This window comes from Nestor notabilis, unplaced genomic scaffold, assembly GCF_000696875.1.
Source record: "Nestor notabilis isolate BGI_N333 unplaced genomic scaffold, ASM69687v1 scaffold23579, whole genome shotgun sequence".
Classification (NCBI taxonomy): Eukaryota; Metazoa; Chordata; class Aves; order Psittaciformes; family Psittacidae; genus Nestor; species Nestor notabilis.
In genome coordinates, this window is record NW_009942709.1 from 18,743 (window position 1) to 37,886 (window position 19,144).

The following is a 19,144-nucleotide window of genomic DNA, read 5'->3' on the forward strand; positions in this document are numbered from 1 at the left end:
CCCAGATTTACCATGTCACTCTCAGGCTCAGTCTGCTACTATTCATGAGTTGCCTTGCTTATCCTACCTCATGCTTGGTTAGAAGTATGAGTAGATGAATTTCCTCTTTAGGTTGTTAATATGCTGCAGCCTCCTCACATGTTTTCTCTTGCTGTTTCAGGCAAATATACATGCTTGCCACTGAATATTTGAGAAACACTGTGAGAAGGTTGGATCAAAGCTATATCTAATCATGTCTTCTGCACTGACAGTGCTTGGCAGTGGGGGCTAAAGGAGGACAATAAAGCTCAGGATATTGAAGAAGTTCCCGGAAGTACCAAGAGCTGCGGAGCCTGAGCTGTTAGAGTGAGGTGAGCTCAGTCACCGGCCACTCCCCCACACAGACAGGCCAGAACTGGTGTCTGGTGTAAGGAGATGTGCCACTGTCCCCTGTCTGCTTTAATCTTTCCCTCATGCAGTGTCTTGGTCAGTGGTACATGGTTGATTGGAGCAAATAGGCTAACCTCCAAGAGTGTGCACAATCTCTTTGGATAGGCTTTGTAGCCTGTGTCCAGTACAGCAGGATTGCAGTGCCCGTGATGAACTGGAGGCCTGAGTATCCTCTTGGGAGGCAGACTTCAGCCTCAGTGATTTGTCTCTAGGTGTACACAGACAACTTTCCTCACACCAGTCACGTGGGTGTGGACATGTATCAGCAGATGAATGCAGTTTTGAGCAGTGCATTCCAGGATATACCAAAAACTGTCTACTCAGTCTGCTCCTTTTGGGGTCACTAGGAGATGCATTAGGTTTTCCTAAAAGAGTTGCTGTGTTACTTGTCCACATCCTAGAGAAGAAGAGGTTTAGTGAACTGCTATCAGTATCAAATGCCCCTTGTCATTCTGGCTCTGGGAAGTCAAGCAGTTAAGTTGTTTTTATTTTATTTGAAAGGTATAAAAATAAAGCCCTTGAGCAGCCAGTTCCTCTAGATAAGTACTGATTATCCTACACCACTGCACAGAGGATATTCTAGAAGAATTTGTGCGATGGCAGGGCATCAGGCAAAATCTAAGCATATTGCTTTTGCCTTATAGCCTCTTCTCAAAGCTGCCTCCCTTCTTTCGTATCACTTTCCACATTCAATTGCACTGCACCTTCTGCTCTGCCTTATCCCACATCGCTATCAAAGCAAAAGAGCAAACTGTTATCAGCAGATACGCGTACAGCAGCCCACTTAGCTAAAACAACACTCCCAGTCAGTCCTTGATAACTAATCCTTAGAGAAAGTTGCAGGAATCAGTTACAAAACATTCTATAGCTGAATAGGAATACATGTGTAAAGGATGAATTAATAAAGCACTACTAAAAAATTCCTATAGTAGTTTCAGCATCTGTATTCTGTGGGAGAGAGTGTGGGGTAAGCCTTTTATTTTTTAATGAAAATTGATTATTTAATAAACTATAGTTGGTGATTAGATGCAGTGATTACGCTGTCTTACATGGAATTTTCCTTCGAGTGGTTGCTCAAAAAACCAGACAGCTGCAAGAAACATTAGGTTTGTGCTGTTTCCCACAGAGCTTCTTTCTCTGTGATCTTTGCAGGGTTTTGGTGGTTGTGTTTTGGGGTTTTTTTGGTGTTTTTTTTTTTGTTTTGTTTTTTTTTAAATCCAGCTGATCGGGCTGGATTTTTCTTTCAATGCTGTTTGTAGGAATTGTGCTGTTTCTCCCACTTCAACACATTTCAGTACCTACCCTGCACATTGAATTCCTGACCACAGATCAACATAGTAGCCATGTGATGAGGCTTTTTATCTTTCACTGTACAGGAAAAATATCAGCAACCGAAAATTATCACCTTAAAAATTTCTATTCCTGTCTTTGATTGACACATTCACCTTGAGCTAAATGTGTTTGATTGTAGCTGAATCAATCCTTTCATCATGTAATGCCCCAATGCTGTTCCCCATTCATCCAGTCAGGGAAAATTAAGATGGTATGTGCATATATATACACACATTTTTAGGCAGCTACAAGTACTGATGTTATGTAAGGGTTTAGTCTGCTATCATGGAGATCACTGAGACTTTTGCTACTGCTTGCTGTAATAGCAGGATCAAATCTTAGTCTCAATCCTACAAGCATTATACAGACCAACTTTTTCAGGGAAAATTTTCCCTTGAGCATGGTCTGCAGGCATTAAGTCCTATGAAGATTTTTCTTTATTTGCAATAAAGATCTGTGGATTAATATGTTCTGAAATGTCATAACTCACGTACAGCATGTATGTGCATGCACATGCATGTATGTGTGCAGTACCTGATGATAATAGAATGATCTTTCTAATGAATATTGCAGTTTATACTGTATTTGCATTTTTTAAACACAAGAATATTGAAAACCCTCTCATTACATTTCAGGAAATTATATTTGGTCCTCTATGCCAACAAGGCTATCCTGTACATTCTGTTGTTAGTAACTAAAATAAAAGCATAGCACTATCTTACAAAAAGAAAGAGTAAAGTGCGTAAGTACATAGTTGCAGATCCTGCTATGAGCCCCTTTGAAGCAGATGTGCTCTGTGCAAGATCAGGGATAGCTGGTTTAAACAGCAACAATTCTAGTGCAAATTACTGCTTCTGTTGGCAACGCCTGGCCTTCCCATATGTACATGGCCTAATCCCATAGACCTCCATGCGTGATGTTTCTTTTAATGTTGCACATGGTTCACAACTCTTATGTTACATTTGGAAGCAAAAATTTTCTTGACTGCCAGCTAATAAATATATTCAACCAAAATACGTCCATTTTACATACATCTGTTCTCAGATCTATGTTAAAAATGAACCTTGACAGGACTTTTCAACAAAGAAAACAAAGGACAGGGAATCCACGTTTTAGGGCAAAGTGATGTCGGCATAGTGCAAGGAGCTACTAAGCAGGTTCCTTGGATGCATTGCTTCCATTCTAATGTGCAGTAATGATTATCTAGCTTTGTTTTTAATATTTTTTTCTTTGTATAGCTGTGCATATAGAGAGAGATAGAGCTTGCACGGGATGAAGATTCTTTAGAAATGGCTACTTCATATAGTTCAGGGCTTTGTCAGGTTAGCCACAGCTTGTTTCAATCCTTTGAGTTTGAATTTATGTACAATATTTTGTGCTTTTGAACTTTTCCTTTTTAAATAATGTCCAAGGGAATTTCCTTACTGATCTACAGCCATGATCTTTTGAAAAATATGGTCTTGATGAGATGAGATATAAAAGAGTTCTCTGTTTCCTAATACAATGTAATCAATTTGTGGATACTTTTTATTATGGCTCTAGGTTAAAAGCTCTTAACAGAATGTCTAGATCACCCACATTGGCAGCTTGAAATAGTTCTGGCTGGTCCATCATAGACAGAGCAATTCGCAGTGCTGCCCAAATATTGCCTGATAGAGCAGGATGGGGAACCTGTTGTTGATTTCTGCTCTTTCTTTGCAAACAGAGAGCAGTGAGAAAATTGCTGACGGCCTCTCTGTAGGGAAGAAGACAAAAGAAACAAGCAATGTAATTTGCTTAACAGCTAGAGTAAAACTTAAGAAAGTTCTGTGGTAGACTACAGTACATTATTTTACAGTGTAGTTCATCAGTCTCTTTGTGTTACTCTTTCTTGAGTTTCTTTAAACAAATGGATGTGGTAGCTAGTAATGCAGAGCTCAGTCTATTCATACATCTGGGGATATTGTCTTCCTTGCTGTGCAGCTCCCCATCATCATAACTGTCTTACACTGGCAGCTGAGACCCTGGAATCACCCTTGATTCCTGAAGGATGTACTGAAAGTGTTTTTGATGGCATTAACTACATGAAGCAGTTTAACTGAAGTTTCCTTTCTAAAGACAGGCTCTTACATTTTCTTTTAGAAAAGCTCTTAAGCACAGGACTATGTTTAAGTGTGGGAACAATCCCATTGGTTATAAGAAGAGTACTTGGACTTAGAGCTAAACAAAATATTTAAGCAGCTTGCTGAATGAGGGATGTATTTTCTTTTAATAGAAATTTAGTAGTTCTGTTATGTAGATTTTGTGGCTATAGGAAAAGTATTATTGATTTGTTATTACTTTGTAAAAAAAATTTCAAACTTTTACAGTAGCTGGGACTATGGAGCCATATTCTCATATTTTATTTTTTTTTCTTAGATAGCGCCAGCTAGAAAATGAATTTTCACATTGTTGTTACGATTCCTCACTTGTTTGTTTACACATTTTTGTAACTTACCTGTATGCCCCTAGGTTGATGCAGCTTATCCCTAAATTGTATCTGGATCTAATGAAGCCAGGTTGGATTTCTAAAGCACGTGTGTAGGCTTCAACAGCTTCTTCGCTTCGATCCCCATTTGCCAAGGTTGCTCCAAGACGGTTCCATAATGTATAGTCCTGGTGGGAAAATGAGTTTTCTACTGTAGGTGTCAAAAAGGGTCATAATAGTTCGGTTTTGCTTCCAAGGTAAGGAGGACTGCCAAAAATAACAGTATCGTATTTTCTCGTAATTGACATGGAATGTGAGGTTCTGACTCCTGATTATAGGCAGCTTTACGTAACTAGTACAATCAATCAGAACACAGCTAGAAATTGGACATATATAAATCTGCTTCTAAATGGGACTGTCTTGTAATTAACATTTCTGTTTCAGATATTAAAATTTTAATGGCTGAAGTGACATCTCATTAATATTAGCTGGATCAAGAGGGGAGAAAGCAAATGGCCTGTAAAGCTAAATTCTTAAAAATGTAAAAGCATAAAATGTACCTCTGGTCGAACAGTTAAAGCAGCACTAAATGCATCTATTGCTCTGTTAAATTCTCCATTCAGGTGGAAAAGAACTCCAAGTCCTGTCTGCAAGTCAGGGTCTATCATATCACCATTCTGGTGAGCAGCCTCCAGATACAAATCCTTGACTTCTTCAAGTAATGAGCTAGATAAGGGTGAAAAATAGCTTAATATTCAGTTTTACAGTTCTTTGCAAGTACTGCAGTATTGATTACATAGCCAGAAATTGAAATCATAGTGCAATTTATCAGAAGAGATACACTAAAAATTTGAAAATAAGCTTCATCACAGCACAGATTAACTTCCAGGTGCCAGAATAAAAAAGTTCACCTATATAATGAAGTCATAGTGCAGCTATGAACCCAAGTGAGAAAACATGAAGGCTTATTAAAGTATTAAAATCAGATGAGATTCTCAGATGTAATACAGTTCTTTACTGGCAAAAATAGTAGTCATTCTAAATAGGAATAGATCAAGCAACCGGTCAAGACCTCAGAAGAAAGATGCCAAATTTTAAGTCCTTCGTAGCCACTGTAGGAGTCATAAAACCTTTGCACTGACACCACCAGATGTCAGTGGGATGAAGCCAAAGCAGGATAACACACTTATCAATTAAGCAGAACTTTATGGTTTGTTTTTGCTTATACTGAATTATCTTGTCGGCCCAGGGCTTCTTAGTGATAAGGGCCTGTCTTCAAAATGACAAGCAGTGAGAGAGCTCTAGTGATTTAGTTCTATAAATCATGCTTACGCCTGTAATGAGTGCATCCTGCATCTCGCAATTCAGCACTACTTATTTATCAGCCTCATGAAATCACGATGAAGGGCTGCCAGCTCATGATTTTGTTTGTTATTTAAAATGGCTGCCAGCTCCCAATACAGTATGCTAGGCTGAAGTCAAATAAAATGACTACACTATCTCTTTGGTTAGAACCAGAATAGCTTTTAAACAATCAGATGCTACCTCTCAATACTTTCAGTGAACTGAAGCCGTATCCCACTGAAAAATGGCTGTCATTCCTGGATTCATGTGGCTTGGTAGGGATATAGGAAATATGTTTAACAGTAGGGAGAACACACACGTAGAGCAGGATACAGGCCTGGTATGGATTTGGAAGCAGCTGAAGAATGAAGATGCAGATGTGAGAATACAGGGGCAGCAGACAGGGTCAGAAGAAAGTGATGGGAGCTGAGGGGAAGCATGTCTTTTTAGCTTCTTTATTAATGTTTTGGTGGCTTGTTTTGTTTTGTTTTTTTTTTTAACTTCCAGTGATGGTACAAGATACATCCTTCAGTTGCTAAACCAATTGTCTTGCCTTGGTTCCCTCCTCCTGCCACTAGTCACATTGAGTCTTCCATTGTAGGGGATAGGCTGGACGTCTGCAGATTAAGGGGGCACAGCATCCACCATCATTTCTAGTAATGTTAAAATTTCCACCATTGAGATTTACACTGTATTTACCTTTCATCTGATGTCTTAGACATTCTCCTGGTAAGTGCTGGGGACCCTTTTTTGCTTTTAGCTATGTATTTGTATTTTGGATTTTGCTTTATCCAGTTTCTTAGAGCTTGATAGGCTTCTTGTTGATGGCCAGTGTTAGTATAACTTACAGCCAGGGCCATCAGAGCTTTTAGGTTGTTTGGCTGTAGTTCCAGGCACCTGAAATGCAGAAAATAAGAATATAGTGACGTATTTTTTTTTTAGCAAATGCAATTCTTGATTTCTTTCAAAATAATCTGTGTCAAAAAAAAAAAATGAAAATCCCTCACACAAGTAAGATCTAGCCAATAATACATTTAATGAATGGACTTTGTTGTATTTTTCTGTGGTAAGTGCATTATATGTATGTATATACACACACGTATGCATGCACATTGCTGTGCATATGCACTTATGTATATTAACGTATGCATAAAAGTTTTGTTTACATCCTTCTGGTTATGAGTAAATGTAGGTAGATTCATTTTTATAATACCTGTCTAGTAAATAGAGAAGCTTTATGTAAATTCAAGTGAGTGGTTTAAAATGGTTTGCAGCTATATAAAAAAAAGTATTTTGAAGACAAAATTTCTTCCATCCACAAGAATCTTCTCAGTCATGCTGAATCCCAGGTTTTTCTTTTAGGAAGCTGGAAACAAATCAACTCAGGTGGTCTTTCTATGGTTATATACCATCAACCAAAACCAGAATCTTGTCTATTTTGTGAATGTCACTGTTGCTTCTATCAAAATGGTGGGGATGAACAAGCCCGAAATCAGGCAACCCCTTGGATTTCTACCAGGCAAGCTAATAAGTTACATATAAATAAGTTAGAGTATCCTTAGGTGAAATGACTTGATGGTTAACATTGCTAATGCAATTGAATATGGAGTGGGTACTGACTATGGAAAGATAATAACAATGCTGATATTTTGGAACTGACATTATACAAGCATACTGTGATCTTTGCATCTCTATCAGCCTAAAAATGTTGTCAGTTTAGTGTTCAGCAGCTGAAGCGAGCTCGTTCCAATTAAGAAAACTTCTTCATTAAAGGACAGACTACAGAAAACATGCCAAGTGGCTAAAATATCAAAAAGGTACTTCGTTTGCATTAGGCCTAATTCATGTTTATAATGTCCTGTAACTTTTCTTTTTGTGCAGCTACTTAAATTACTAGATTAAATATTGCACTTATTTAATAAACCAGCAATATTAATCACTAGTCATCCCTCTAAGTCACTGGGAAGATTTGTATATCTATGTCAGTGCTTTATTTAGTTAAATAAATGCTTCATATTACAAGATAAGTATGATGTTAAATATATGTAGGTCTGCACTACCTAATACTCATCAAACCCCTATTTAGCAATTATCTTCATCTACCTTTGGAGGGCGACAATGGCTGCTGGCTCATTTTCATTCTCTGCCTGTGTTACACCCAGGAACTGCCAGGCCTGCAAAAATAATCATCATGGTGTTATTTTGTTATATATACCCAACTGCAAGCAGAGTTACAACTAATACCACTGTTAAGCAGCAGGGTGAACAAAAATAGCAAATCTATCCAGCACTAGCTGCAGATTTTTCCACAGTGTGCATACCAACAGCACAAATCGGTGCAGTTTTGAATATCTTTGGGCCTGATAACATTTATAATGAATGAATGCAGAGGTATTCTGTCAGTGAGCACATGATGATTTCTTAAATTTGAATTACTGTACATTTTAGATTTTGCTAGAATTTGATGGAAAACAGTGAAGAACAGCGAAGTATAGATTCAAGGAATTCAAGAATGTCTGGGGATTCTCTCTGCTTTTCAAAACACTGCTGCTTAATTTAATGTAGCAATAGATTGAAAGAGACCTAGATACACTGTAAATATTTTTCATGTTTCACAGAAAACAGACTTGACACATATGTATTTGTTGAAAACATCAATATTTCAGAAATAAATGTAACTTTAAAAAATTTGTCAACATTCTTGTTAAATCAAAAATGTTCATCTTTTGAATAGTAGTGTTTAAAAGATAGTTTGAAAACATCAGGAAAAGAAGGAAAGGTTTGAAATATTATATCCTTTGAATGCTTTTAAATGACAACTTGGAAATGATATAATTTCAAAAACAGATTCTCATCTTATGAAGAGCTCACCTTTCAAGGCATACACTATTTCAAAACCACTGTTAGCATTCAGTCAGTCATGACTAGCAGAGGTTTGGGCCCTGAAATCTTTCCATCAAAAGGGAGTCCCCTTTTTCTTTATCTATAAAAGGTGCATGAGTGAATACCTCTGCATCGTTGGGTTCTTGTAGAATAGCAGCTTCCAAGTATAAGATTGTAACTGGCAGGTCACCTTCTTTCATTTTCTTCAGTCCTTCCTCAAAAGCACCAGGCCAGTCTTTGAAGGGATTCTCAGTATGGAAATAATAACCCTGGAGAAGATAGATAATGGATCCATGATGAAGCACAACAGCAAGGAATGGCATCTCTATAAAATTAAATGACTGTTTCCCAAATGAATGTAAACATGTTGTGTTCTATGAAAATAGTACGAGCCCCCCTCCCTGAAATGTCAATGACAAAAAGTGTAAAAACTTAGCATCACTGGACATTTATGTTTCTCTTCTCTCTAATTTTACTTTAGCTCTGCAGTAATACTTACTGGTACTCATGTTGGGCTTTCCTGCTCCCATCAAAGATAATGGCAACAACTCCCTACTGTCTGCAATAACAGCAGAACTGAACCTAGCATGGGCCTGATCAAATTTGATGGTGGAGAGCATTCACCAAGCAGTTGACTCCCTGCAGTGCTTGTAACCTGATTCTGTTCAGTTAATACCCTGAAATCTTCAGTTAACCTTCAAGATACAGAAGTGTTGCAAACACCTGAGTTTATTTTAGTATTTCTTTAAATTGCACTTGCTGCTGCAGTGTAAGTGGTGTATGCTAATATCAGCTACACAGTAAAAATCAAATTACTGATCAAGCTACTGACCCTGTTCAAGACCCTTGTTGGTGACATGGACAATGGAATTGAGTGCGCCCTCAGTAAGTTTGCTGATGACACCAAGCTGTGTGGCTCGGTTGATATGCTGGAGGGCAGGGATGCCATCCAGAGGGACCTGGACACGCTTGTGAGGTGGGCTGATGCCAACCTCATGAAGTTTAACCAAGACAAGTGCAAGGTCCTGCGGCTGGGTCAGTGCAATCCCAGGCACAGCTACAGGCTGGGTGGAGAAGAGATTCAGAGCAGCCCTGCAGAGAAGGACTTGGGGGTGGTGGTTAGTGAGAAACCGAATATGAGCTCGCTTCAGTGCGCACTTGCAGCCCAGAAAGCCAACCGTATCCTGGGCTGTATCAAAAGAAGCATGACCAGCAGGTCAAAGGAGGTGATCCTGCCCCTCTACTCTGCTCTTGTGAGACCTCACTTGGAGTATTGTGTCCAGTTCTGGTGTCCTCAACATAAGAAGCACATGGAGCTGCTGAAGCAAGTCCAGAGGAGGGCCATGAGGATGATAAGAGGACTGGAGCACCTCCCGTATGAAAACAGGCTGAGAAAGTTGGGGCTCTTCAGCCTGGAGAAGAGAAGCTGCATGGAGACCTCATAGCAGCCTTCCAGTATCTGAAGGGGGCCTACAAGGATGCTGGAGAGGGACTCTTCTTCAGGGACTATAGCGATAGGACAAGGGGCAATGGGTTCAAACTTAAACAGGGAAAGTTTAGATTAGATATAAGGAAGAAGTTCTTTACAGTGAGGGTGGTGAGGCACTGGAATGGGCCCAAAGAAGTGGTAAATGCTCCATCCCTGGCAGTGTTCAAGGCCAGGTTGGACAGAACCTTGGGTGACATGGTCTAGGATGACATGTCTCTGCCCATGGCAAGAGGGCTGGAACTAGATGATCTTAAGGTCCTTTCCAACCCAAACCATTCTATGATTCTAAATTAAAATATATGATGGAGAGAATGAAGAAGAGAGACAGAATCTCTATAATTTCTATACTTAACAGTGTTTGAATGTGCCAGCCCAGATTTTTTTATTTGGTGCTTTTCCTGAAGTGCCCGTCTTCAAAAGTGCCCATAACCTAGCAGTTTGCTTTGTGATCCTTCCAGCGGAATTCTGGCAGTGTGCAAGTCTCACACATAGTGAGAATGTATTCTCACTATGATAAGGTTTTTTAATCCACGCCACTCACAGTCAAAGAGAATGAGTTCTTTTGGGAAAATTAGCTTCTGTGTCCAAAGAGTTTTCTTGGGTTGCCTTGAACAGCTGAGTCTCATCTCAAAGTTTCACAGGAAGGATATTAAAAACCTTTGTGTTACCTTCTCAATGGTTGAGATGGTGACTTGCCCTGGTGTTTCCTGGTTCTCTGAAATCCAGTTTCTGCGAGCCATTTCTTCCCATTCTGCTTGCATTTTATCCCAAAACTCTGTGTCTGACTAGAAGAAAAAGAGGAAAAAAGAGAAGAAAAGAACAACAAAACTTTAAAATAAAATGGTAAACTTTTAATTTCTTTCTACTAGTGGTCCGAGTCTGGCAATTTTGCTGAGCAGTATTAATTCTATTACTAATCATACTGACTGAAATACTACAGCTCATAATTGGAATTCCATATAATTAAATTTCCTCTCTTGTACTGGAATGCATTTCATCAACAGAAACTCTTTATTATCTCAGAGGCAGTGTATGCTCTGTTTGAATCAGCAGCTTACACTGCACCTTATTGATGCTAACGGCAAAGTATTACATAAAATGTAAAGGAAATGAATGCTGCTAGTCCCTGGCCAAAAAAAAAAAAAGAAATTAAAAACAAATAAATTAAGTAATCATACATAGTAAAGAATAACAATAGATAAAACCATTTAAAAGAGAACAAGCATCCCATTTTGGTATAATCAGCATCATTTTCAACTATGTAAAAAAGTAATGTCAAAGCTGAGACAGAGGGTGTTTGCACAAGAGAATTAATCAAGTGGGGCTTTTTGACATGGAGAAATCTTAATATTGCCTCATATACTGTGCTGGTGAGAGGAATCTATAAGAGGATCTAAAGCTGTACAGTAAGATCAACATTCAGCTCAAAGACAAGGGGAAATGCATATACAAGAGAAACAGAAATGAAAGAATGAGATTTAGGATGTGTAATGAGGGAACTACGATGGCTCCTAAAAAATAATGCCAAGAAACAGAAATAGTTTTGATTTTTATTTTTTTTTTTTTCTAAAAAAGGGGAAAATAAAAAGGGCGGGGGGGGGGGAGAATCCAAGTTAAGGTGCTATCCTTTTAGCCTCCACACATTAGTCAGAATCCCTGAAAAGCAGTTCCATAGCAGAATATATGTTCAGCACTATGAACCTATGCAAAGTTCTCCAGTTCCTACAACGTCATGGCCAGAACTTCAGTGAACTGGCACTACAGAGGGCACAGTTTCTCAACTTATTTATGTCGGAGACAACAGTACAAATAATTCCATTGAGGTTCAGACAGAACTATTTGAGAGTGAGTTGCTAATCGAATTGAAGGTACTATAAATTGGTTCAGATAGTTTTGTCTGAATCTTCATTAAAAATGTGACCACTTTGCTACTGTTCCATAGCCAGGCATGATTTGCAAAAACACAGCTTAGTCTGTTATTGCATCGCTTTTACAACCCTCCTTAGGTACTTGGGAAAAGGAAAATACAGACTATTACCATATCTAGAATGAGTCAGCGGTGAGAACATTTGACACCTAGATGTAAAGGATTAGGAGGATTTGTGCTGGCTAACATGAGGTGTGGCCGCTGTAAATTGTGACTTTTCACAAATGGCAAGGCACATTTCTTCTCTAGAAGTCTAACAGGTGTTTTCCCTTTGGCTCTTGCCAAAATGTCATTATGTGCCTCCTGATATCCAGCACTTTGCTCCAGGAGACTCAGAAATGTCTGCATTAGACAATTATTGGATCTGTGAAGGTACCTGCTATGTTCTTCTGTGGATTAGGAAGCAAATGTGAATCATTCACTCCTGCATAGGAGATTCCACTCTTTGTCATAGAAGTGAACAGAACTTGACAACTCTGTTACATGACAACTTCCAAGGTTTCAAAATTTGCTTTGATTCAAATTTGAAGGAAATGGTGTCTTGTAAAAAGTTGAGAGATTGTGCTGAAATGTCCACTTAGGGTTTGAAAAGTCTAGGATAATGAATCAGAGCGTTTCCTCTTTTACTCTTATCAGCCATGACCAGAGGCACTTGAATCCATTAAACTACCTTGTCCAACAGATGTCTCTCTCAGATGTTTTGCATTCAGTGCAAATCTGCACTGCACTGAAGAAAAAATTACTTGACCATGTTTTTACTGGCAGTAATTTTGAGATTAAGGAGGAGGTAAAGGACTGGAAATTTCCCTTTCCTACAGACGAATATTAATAACACTACTGAAAAATAATCAGTAATGCCTTTTTAAACTTATAGAATTAATGATATTTCAATACATGTATATATGTATATAATTTTTATATTAGACTTTTTGCTTGTATTTTCCCACAATAATCCCTTATGATTCAATGGTTTGATTCACACAGGTACAGGATGGACTTAAATCTCCCTGCTTGCATTTTTAAAAAATTCAAAAGTACCAATTTTTGGTAAACCACAGCTAATTATTAGCAAGATTACATTAAAACATATTTGATACAGCACTGGCATTTGGAAATCACATTTCTACAGATCGTAAGCAAGCATATAAGTGGTTTCAAGTCTTAAGTTCAAATTTAGCTGCTTAATTACATTTTTATAATTCACAGAGAAGTTCACTATGTGCATACTCCACTTAAAAAGCTAATGAATTACTATGCATTCAAGTAGCCATGGAGAAAAAATATAGTGGGGAGAAGACCTGATTTGCTAGAATGTGTCTCAAATATGCCACTTGGACACAGGCCAGGACCCAGCTGCTAATTTGCAAATACAAGCAAAGATTTGCTTGTTTGGGCTAAATGGGCTTAGTCCCAGCTACAGCTTTCTAAGTACATCCAGTGTGTGGGGTTTCCAAGACCAGTACGACAGAGCTGCACTGAGCGACCGGATCATGCACAATTATGGCACCTGGTACAAAGAAAGAGGGTGGTGTGGGGTAGTGTACTTCCTGAATATTGCTGACTAATTTCTAAATTTACATATTTTTATAACTTTTAGAGTAAAATTGTGCCTCTCCTGTACTGCCAAAAATTAGTTTGCAGTGTTCCTTCTTGACGAATGCAGAAGAAAGGAAGGTTCTGTGGTTGTTCTTTCTTTGAATTACTGCATCACTGTACTCTTCAACATGAAAGACATGGTAAGTTAAACTTATGTGCTAACTACATAAGATTTCCTTTGCTGGTATATTCTCAAAACAAAATTTGAAATATGCCTCTTTCTTTGGTAAAGTTTAGAAATAGAATGTATATCAAGTCAAAGGTTCCCACTGTGACTTGAGAGACTACCAAATAAACACATGTGAATACTCAAGCTCCTATGTCCCAATTTAACCTGTGCTTTAGGCAGTCTTAGACACATCCAAAAGGGATGTTGAAATAGTAACACAGGAATACCATAGGTACAGAAAGGATTGTAATTGGTATTCATGGGAACCACAAAGCTGATGATTCTGAATTATATTTTCCTAGTCTAGAATAAATTAATCCCATCTTCTTCCTATTATTGTCTCATAATTTAGCTGTAATTTGTTTGATGCTTCTAACAGTATAGCATACAGCAGATGGCTCTTATGGCATGGTGATGTAAGTAAAATGATGCTGAGGACAGCTCAAAATTTGAGTAAGCTCACAAAACAGTGTCTCATCTGCAATTTAATCTCTGCATCAAGGAACTATGGAATAAGAAAATACCAAAATAGCTTTTTTTTTTTCTGAGTTGGAAGGTTTTTGCACTTTCTTGGTTTCATTTTTATTTAACTTGTTACCAATAGAATGGTGGATGATAAAAATAATTTTAACAGAATATAGGTACAGGATGGACCTGAATCCCCATGCTTGCATTTTTAAAAAACTCAGAAGTACTAATGTTTGGTAAAACAGGTAATTATTAGAAAGATTACATTAAAACATAATTGGTACGGCACTGGCACTTGCAAATCATGAAGACTCTAGGCTCTCTGTGCTTCTCTCGTGTATAGCAAAGGGATGATGCAAAAATCAAATACCCAGTTTCCAGAATGACTGAAAACGTAGCAAAGTCTGCAAGCACCCAATCACTGCAAGGGAATCTGCACCCTCTCTTGTAAAAAAGCTGATTTACTTGCCTCTTTATTCTTAAAAGATTCCCCAATAGCATAGACATCTTTAAACCTTCTTATGAAAGAATTACCTCACAGATCTTCATTAATCTCAAAGTTTGACATGTTAAAACCATTCCCAAAGCTCTAAAGTGAATATTGGGTGGAGGATAAAGTTTGGTGTCTTCATTTACTGAATTGTTAATTAATTCCTTTCGAACTAGGCCACAAAGAACCTGAGATTTGCTTCCTTTTCTTCACCAGTTTTCTGGCTAATCTTGCCACTTGGAGATTTCCCAGTTGAAGAATATTACAGGAATATCCAAAGCCTAAAGAATAAATTGTGAACTGTATCTATTCTCTGCTTAAGAAAATACTAATCTTTCTGAGATGGGCTGCAATTTATTTCAATCACTCTAGCTTTCTTAGCTCTTCATTTTAGCTACGATGAAAATTCAACTCTTTTCATATGCAAATAACTGCTGTACAAGATCCTGAAGAATCCTTTCCTTTACATTTTAACTACCTGGTCCAAGTTTCTATTTTAAGCAAAAAGAATAATTTAAGACTGCTGCACAGCTAGGGAAGCATTTAATTAGATTCTTTTTAATAGCTGTTTGTGAGGCTACATTAAAGCATTTTAACAATCTGTTGCCTCAGAACGACCTTTTAACGTGCAGGGGTATTTTTTACTATATATTTTCCTTCATACTTTACTCTGTAAAGTAATTCAGTAATGTTTTGTAATCTGTGGTTGGCCTCAACTAATTTTTCTTTCTGCTGAATGCCTGAGAACTCCCCATCACACATAGTCTCTGGCAATTGCAAGAGTACTGATATCATCTGCTTAACCACTGACCGTAACAGAAAGAAGATTCCCTGTATCACAATCACAGATTATAGCAAAACCTGTCCCATCTTAAGGATCAGTCTGCAGTGCAATTAGTCAATTAGTAACATCTAGAGCATTTTAAGCAGTGGCAATCTGAAAGCAAATCTCTTCTTTCCTGCCAGGAGCAAATGTGTATGATGTGTGGCATCAAAAAATCTATTGTATATCACCAGCAGATTTTTATAAAGAATGTATTTGAGCGGAAAAAAACAGTGCACTCAGAAAATACAAGAAAAATGCCTTCAGTATGTAGTTCATAAAACAGCTAGCTTACTGATTGTGTCCATTTTAGCCTTGTACGCTAAGACAAGAAGTTTTATGGTGTCCAGTAAAATCCTAAGAAACCATGGTAGAAACCATGTAGTCTTACCTTAGCATATCACGAAAATCAAATTAACTTCTTAAATGAGAAATTCTGTTTCTAGCTAGAAGCCAGCATATGATTTTGGCCTTGTTTTGTTTGTAATTAACCAATATTAATCTAAGAAGAGATTAAGAACTGCCAACACTGCAATTACAGTGGTATAAAACTTGAGTTAGAGGACTATTAAAATACAGGCACTAAAATTTAAACCTAAATCCAAATATCCCTTAAGTGTTCTAGATGTTTTCAGACTAATGGACTGCAGTTTATGTCAAAAATAATCAGTTTTGAGTAACCAGTTTCACAGCCTTATCCTTTCCAACCCAAAAACTCATTTCAGTGTCTGTTACATAATGCAGCCTGAGCTGCAGTTCTCTGTTGGATGCAACTGCCTTGGCTCTTTGTGGCGATGGGATTTGAAAGGGTTACTGACTGAACCCCTGAGAAGATCTGATGCTCAAGATCAATACTTATATTTAATTTTTATTTGATTCTGTTAAAAAAACTATATATGCCATCTTGTCTCTAGACAGGATTGGGATCTCAGCTGGGACTAGTGATATAGGACAACACTCAAGAGGCATTTTTCATGTTGGAAAAGTAGTTATTAGTGAAAAAAAACAGAAGTGCAATAGGAGAACTATCCAAACACCTCCACCTTTCAAACTAAGTTGATTTGTCAGGAAACAAGTACTCCTGTGTTTAACATTCTGCCACTAATTATAAAAATGCATTGGTGCATGGATACTGCTATACATGACAGCAGGTAACCATCCTGCTTATCAATGATTCTGAATTCCAGTTTCACTGTGGAGAATCGGTTTGTGCCTGAGCTTAAATAACTGAATGCACATATTCAATTCCTGGGGCAAAAATATGTTTCACTTTTATACTTTAAGTTTGGAAGTACTTACATTTATGGGGATTTTTTCTTGACCTACTTGCTATAGCAATAAAAGTCAAGCTTGGGAAGTTGGTTGTCTAATCTTCATTTATGCCTAAGTTATTTATTTATTTATTAAGACAGAAACTGCTATTTTAAATGAGTAACTCCAGGCAATGTATCTTGTCTGTGCTTTAAACAGTCTAGTTCCACCTTTCTGCCATACCTTTGCTGCAAGATAAGAAATCCATAGAACATTAGCTGCAAATGAAAACAGTAAATGGAGCAATACCTCAACAGCTGCCTTTGCTCTTTCAAATTCCTCCTCCAGCGAGTGATTTCTGGAGAGTAGGGGCCCTCCCCAACGCTGCTCCTTAGCTGATCGTGCCTAAAAGAGAAAAGAATAAATCAGAAAGGGATGATATACTTTCTGCCACATTTCTGAGTTATTTCCTTGAATTGCCTACAGCCCAAAATAGCCTTTTGCTTGGACAAAACTAGTTGCATCCCTGCAAGAATTCCTCTAAATTCTCTTACACTGTAGCAGAGATCATTCCTCATGGGAAGCAGAGTAACTGATATTTTCCAGACTTTCATTTTTACTCAAGATGTGTGAAAGATATACAGACCTCCAAGAAAAGACAATGCAAGAGCTGGGCTACAAAGAGAAGAGCCGACTATTTTGTGCAAGACTTTTACCTTAATTGTTCCTTCTCCGGTATTATGACTGTGGCAATGCATTCCAATCCTTATGCTCCAGGAAGAAAACATATAATTTTCCCTGTATATTTTGTGGTTTTCTTTCGGGTTCTGCTCCAAGACCACATTGGAGAGCCACATCTGCTACAGATTTCACTGGAAGCACAAATGCTTTTCACAAGCAGCAGCTCTCTTTTCTGTGCCTTACTATCAGTCGGTCCCACTGGAAGCACATGACCAGTTTCTCCCCGTTCTTTTTTTAAAAACATTTTATTTATTTTTTTGTGCAACAGGCCCACTGCAAAACCGAACAGCATTCAGTGATGGCACAGGAAAGCACAAAGCGGCCGAATTTTGCTAAACAGAGCTCTGGCTGCTAACCCCTTCCCTCATGTTTGTCAGAGGTTAAACTCATTAGCAATTTGCCTGACCATGGTCCCTAATTTATTAATTTACATTATTATATTTCTGATGACTGTACTTGTAATATACAATTTCATTGAGCCACATTGCTAAAAGACTAATTTTACTCAATTCAGATATATTGGGCTGGAACTGCTAGTGTTGGAATGTGTGCTGTTGGGGTGAAACATCCCAGACATTTCTGGGTTTTCATATAAGTCATGTGCAATGCATGGTCAAATACACAAATGGATTTTTACCTAGAAAGATGACGTTTGTCAATCTAGCTCTAAAGTTTCTGTTTGTTCCTGAGTCTTTGGTCTCTCCAGTAGATTGATGAGTGAAATACCCATTGGGTTGATGATACACATGAGGTTTGAAGAGAATGATCCTGCACAACTTCTGTGAGACCAGGTGTGTGTGCAGGGGCACTGTGTGCATTCTTCTGTGTTGACTTCTGGACTTTGCTGCAACTGACAGGAGGCACAGAGCATGAGGGAAGGACTACACTGAGGATCCGTTGTTTCTGCTTTCATAATGACTGCCTCTGGTCTGTGTTGTTGGGAAAGTATTTTTTTTATTTGGTGAGGCCAGGAAGAGATACCAGGTTGTCACTGAAAACATAGCAAAACCCAATCCTATACACAAACCAGTTATTTTACTGAAAGAGTTTAGGGCAGAAGAGATAACTAGTTCAGATAATCTATTTCTTTATGTATCATGCAACAGTATTTGTCACTCAAGATCTGCAAGCCGAAACTGATGTTCCACAGAGAATAAACTGAGGTTGTTTGGAGTATGCATCTTTGAGGAAGGTGCTTGGATTTAATTTAAAGTTATCAAGAGACCTTAATCTTATCACTTATTTGCAAATTTGTTTAATTGCTCTCCTTGTTTTTCTTATTAATTTTCCTTTCAGTTTCCAACTATCACTTTTTACTCTTTTTCCAGTAGTTTAAAGAACATTTTAGTATCCATTATTTTCTCTCTGGAAAGATACTGATGTCTTGAATCAGGTTTTAACTGTCTTTTAAATGATATAAAGAGGTTGAGATTCTAAATTACCTCATTATGAGGCATTTTATTCTGATTTCAACCTTTTTTGTGTCTCTCTTACTCTCCCTCTTTATTTTTTTATAGCTCTATTTTTTTTATAGCCATACAGACAACCAAAGCAAACCCTATATTCCAGTACCTGTCTTGCTGTTTCTCTATACAGAAATAGGGTGATCTCCTGTCTCCCACTAATTATGCCTGCTTCTACATGCTCTTCTTGCCACAGTACTGCACATGCTGTCATGTTGACATCCTTGTACACTCTGAACCATAGATTCTTTTCAAATTGCCTTCCAGCATAATGTTGTAAGTAGAGCCTGCAT

General features: G+C 38.0%; 1 protein-coding gene across 1 annotated transcript in view; it reads right to left on the reverse strand.

Annotated features, from left to right (window-relative positions):
• Positions 1 to 3,285: 3,285 nt before the first annotated feature.
• The window catches only part of PEX5L (peroxisomal biogenesis factor 5-like), a gene marked incomplete at its 5' end in the record, with an annotated part of 37,537 nt that continues 21,678 nt past the window's right edge, over positions 3,286 to 19,144 (reverse strand). The window contains 8 exons of the mRNA XM_010021535.1: positions 3,286 to 3,496; positions 4,238 to 4,395; positions 4,768 to 4,933; positions 6,251 to 6,448; positions 7,655 to 7,725; positions 8,560 to 8,703; positions 10,592 to 10,708; positions 16,957 to 17,052. Of these exons, the coding sequence (XP_010019837.1) occupies positions 3,292 to 3,496; positions 4,238 to 4,395; positions 4,768 to 4,933; positions 6,251 to 6,448; positions 7,655 to 7,725; positions 8,560 to 8,703; positions 10,592 to 10,708; positions 16,957 to 17,052 (1,155 nt within the window). The remainder of the gene's footprint in view (positions 3,497 to 4,237; positions 4,396 to 4,767; positions 4,934 to 6,250; positions 6,449 to 7,654; positions 7,726 to 8,559; positions 8,704 to 10,591; positions 10,709 to 16,956; positions 17,053 to 19,144) is intronic.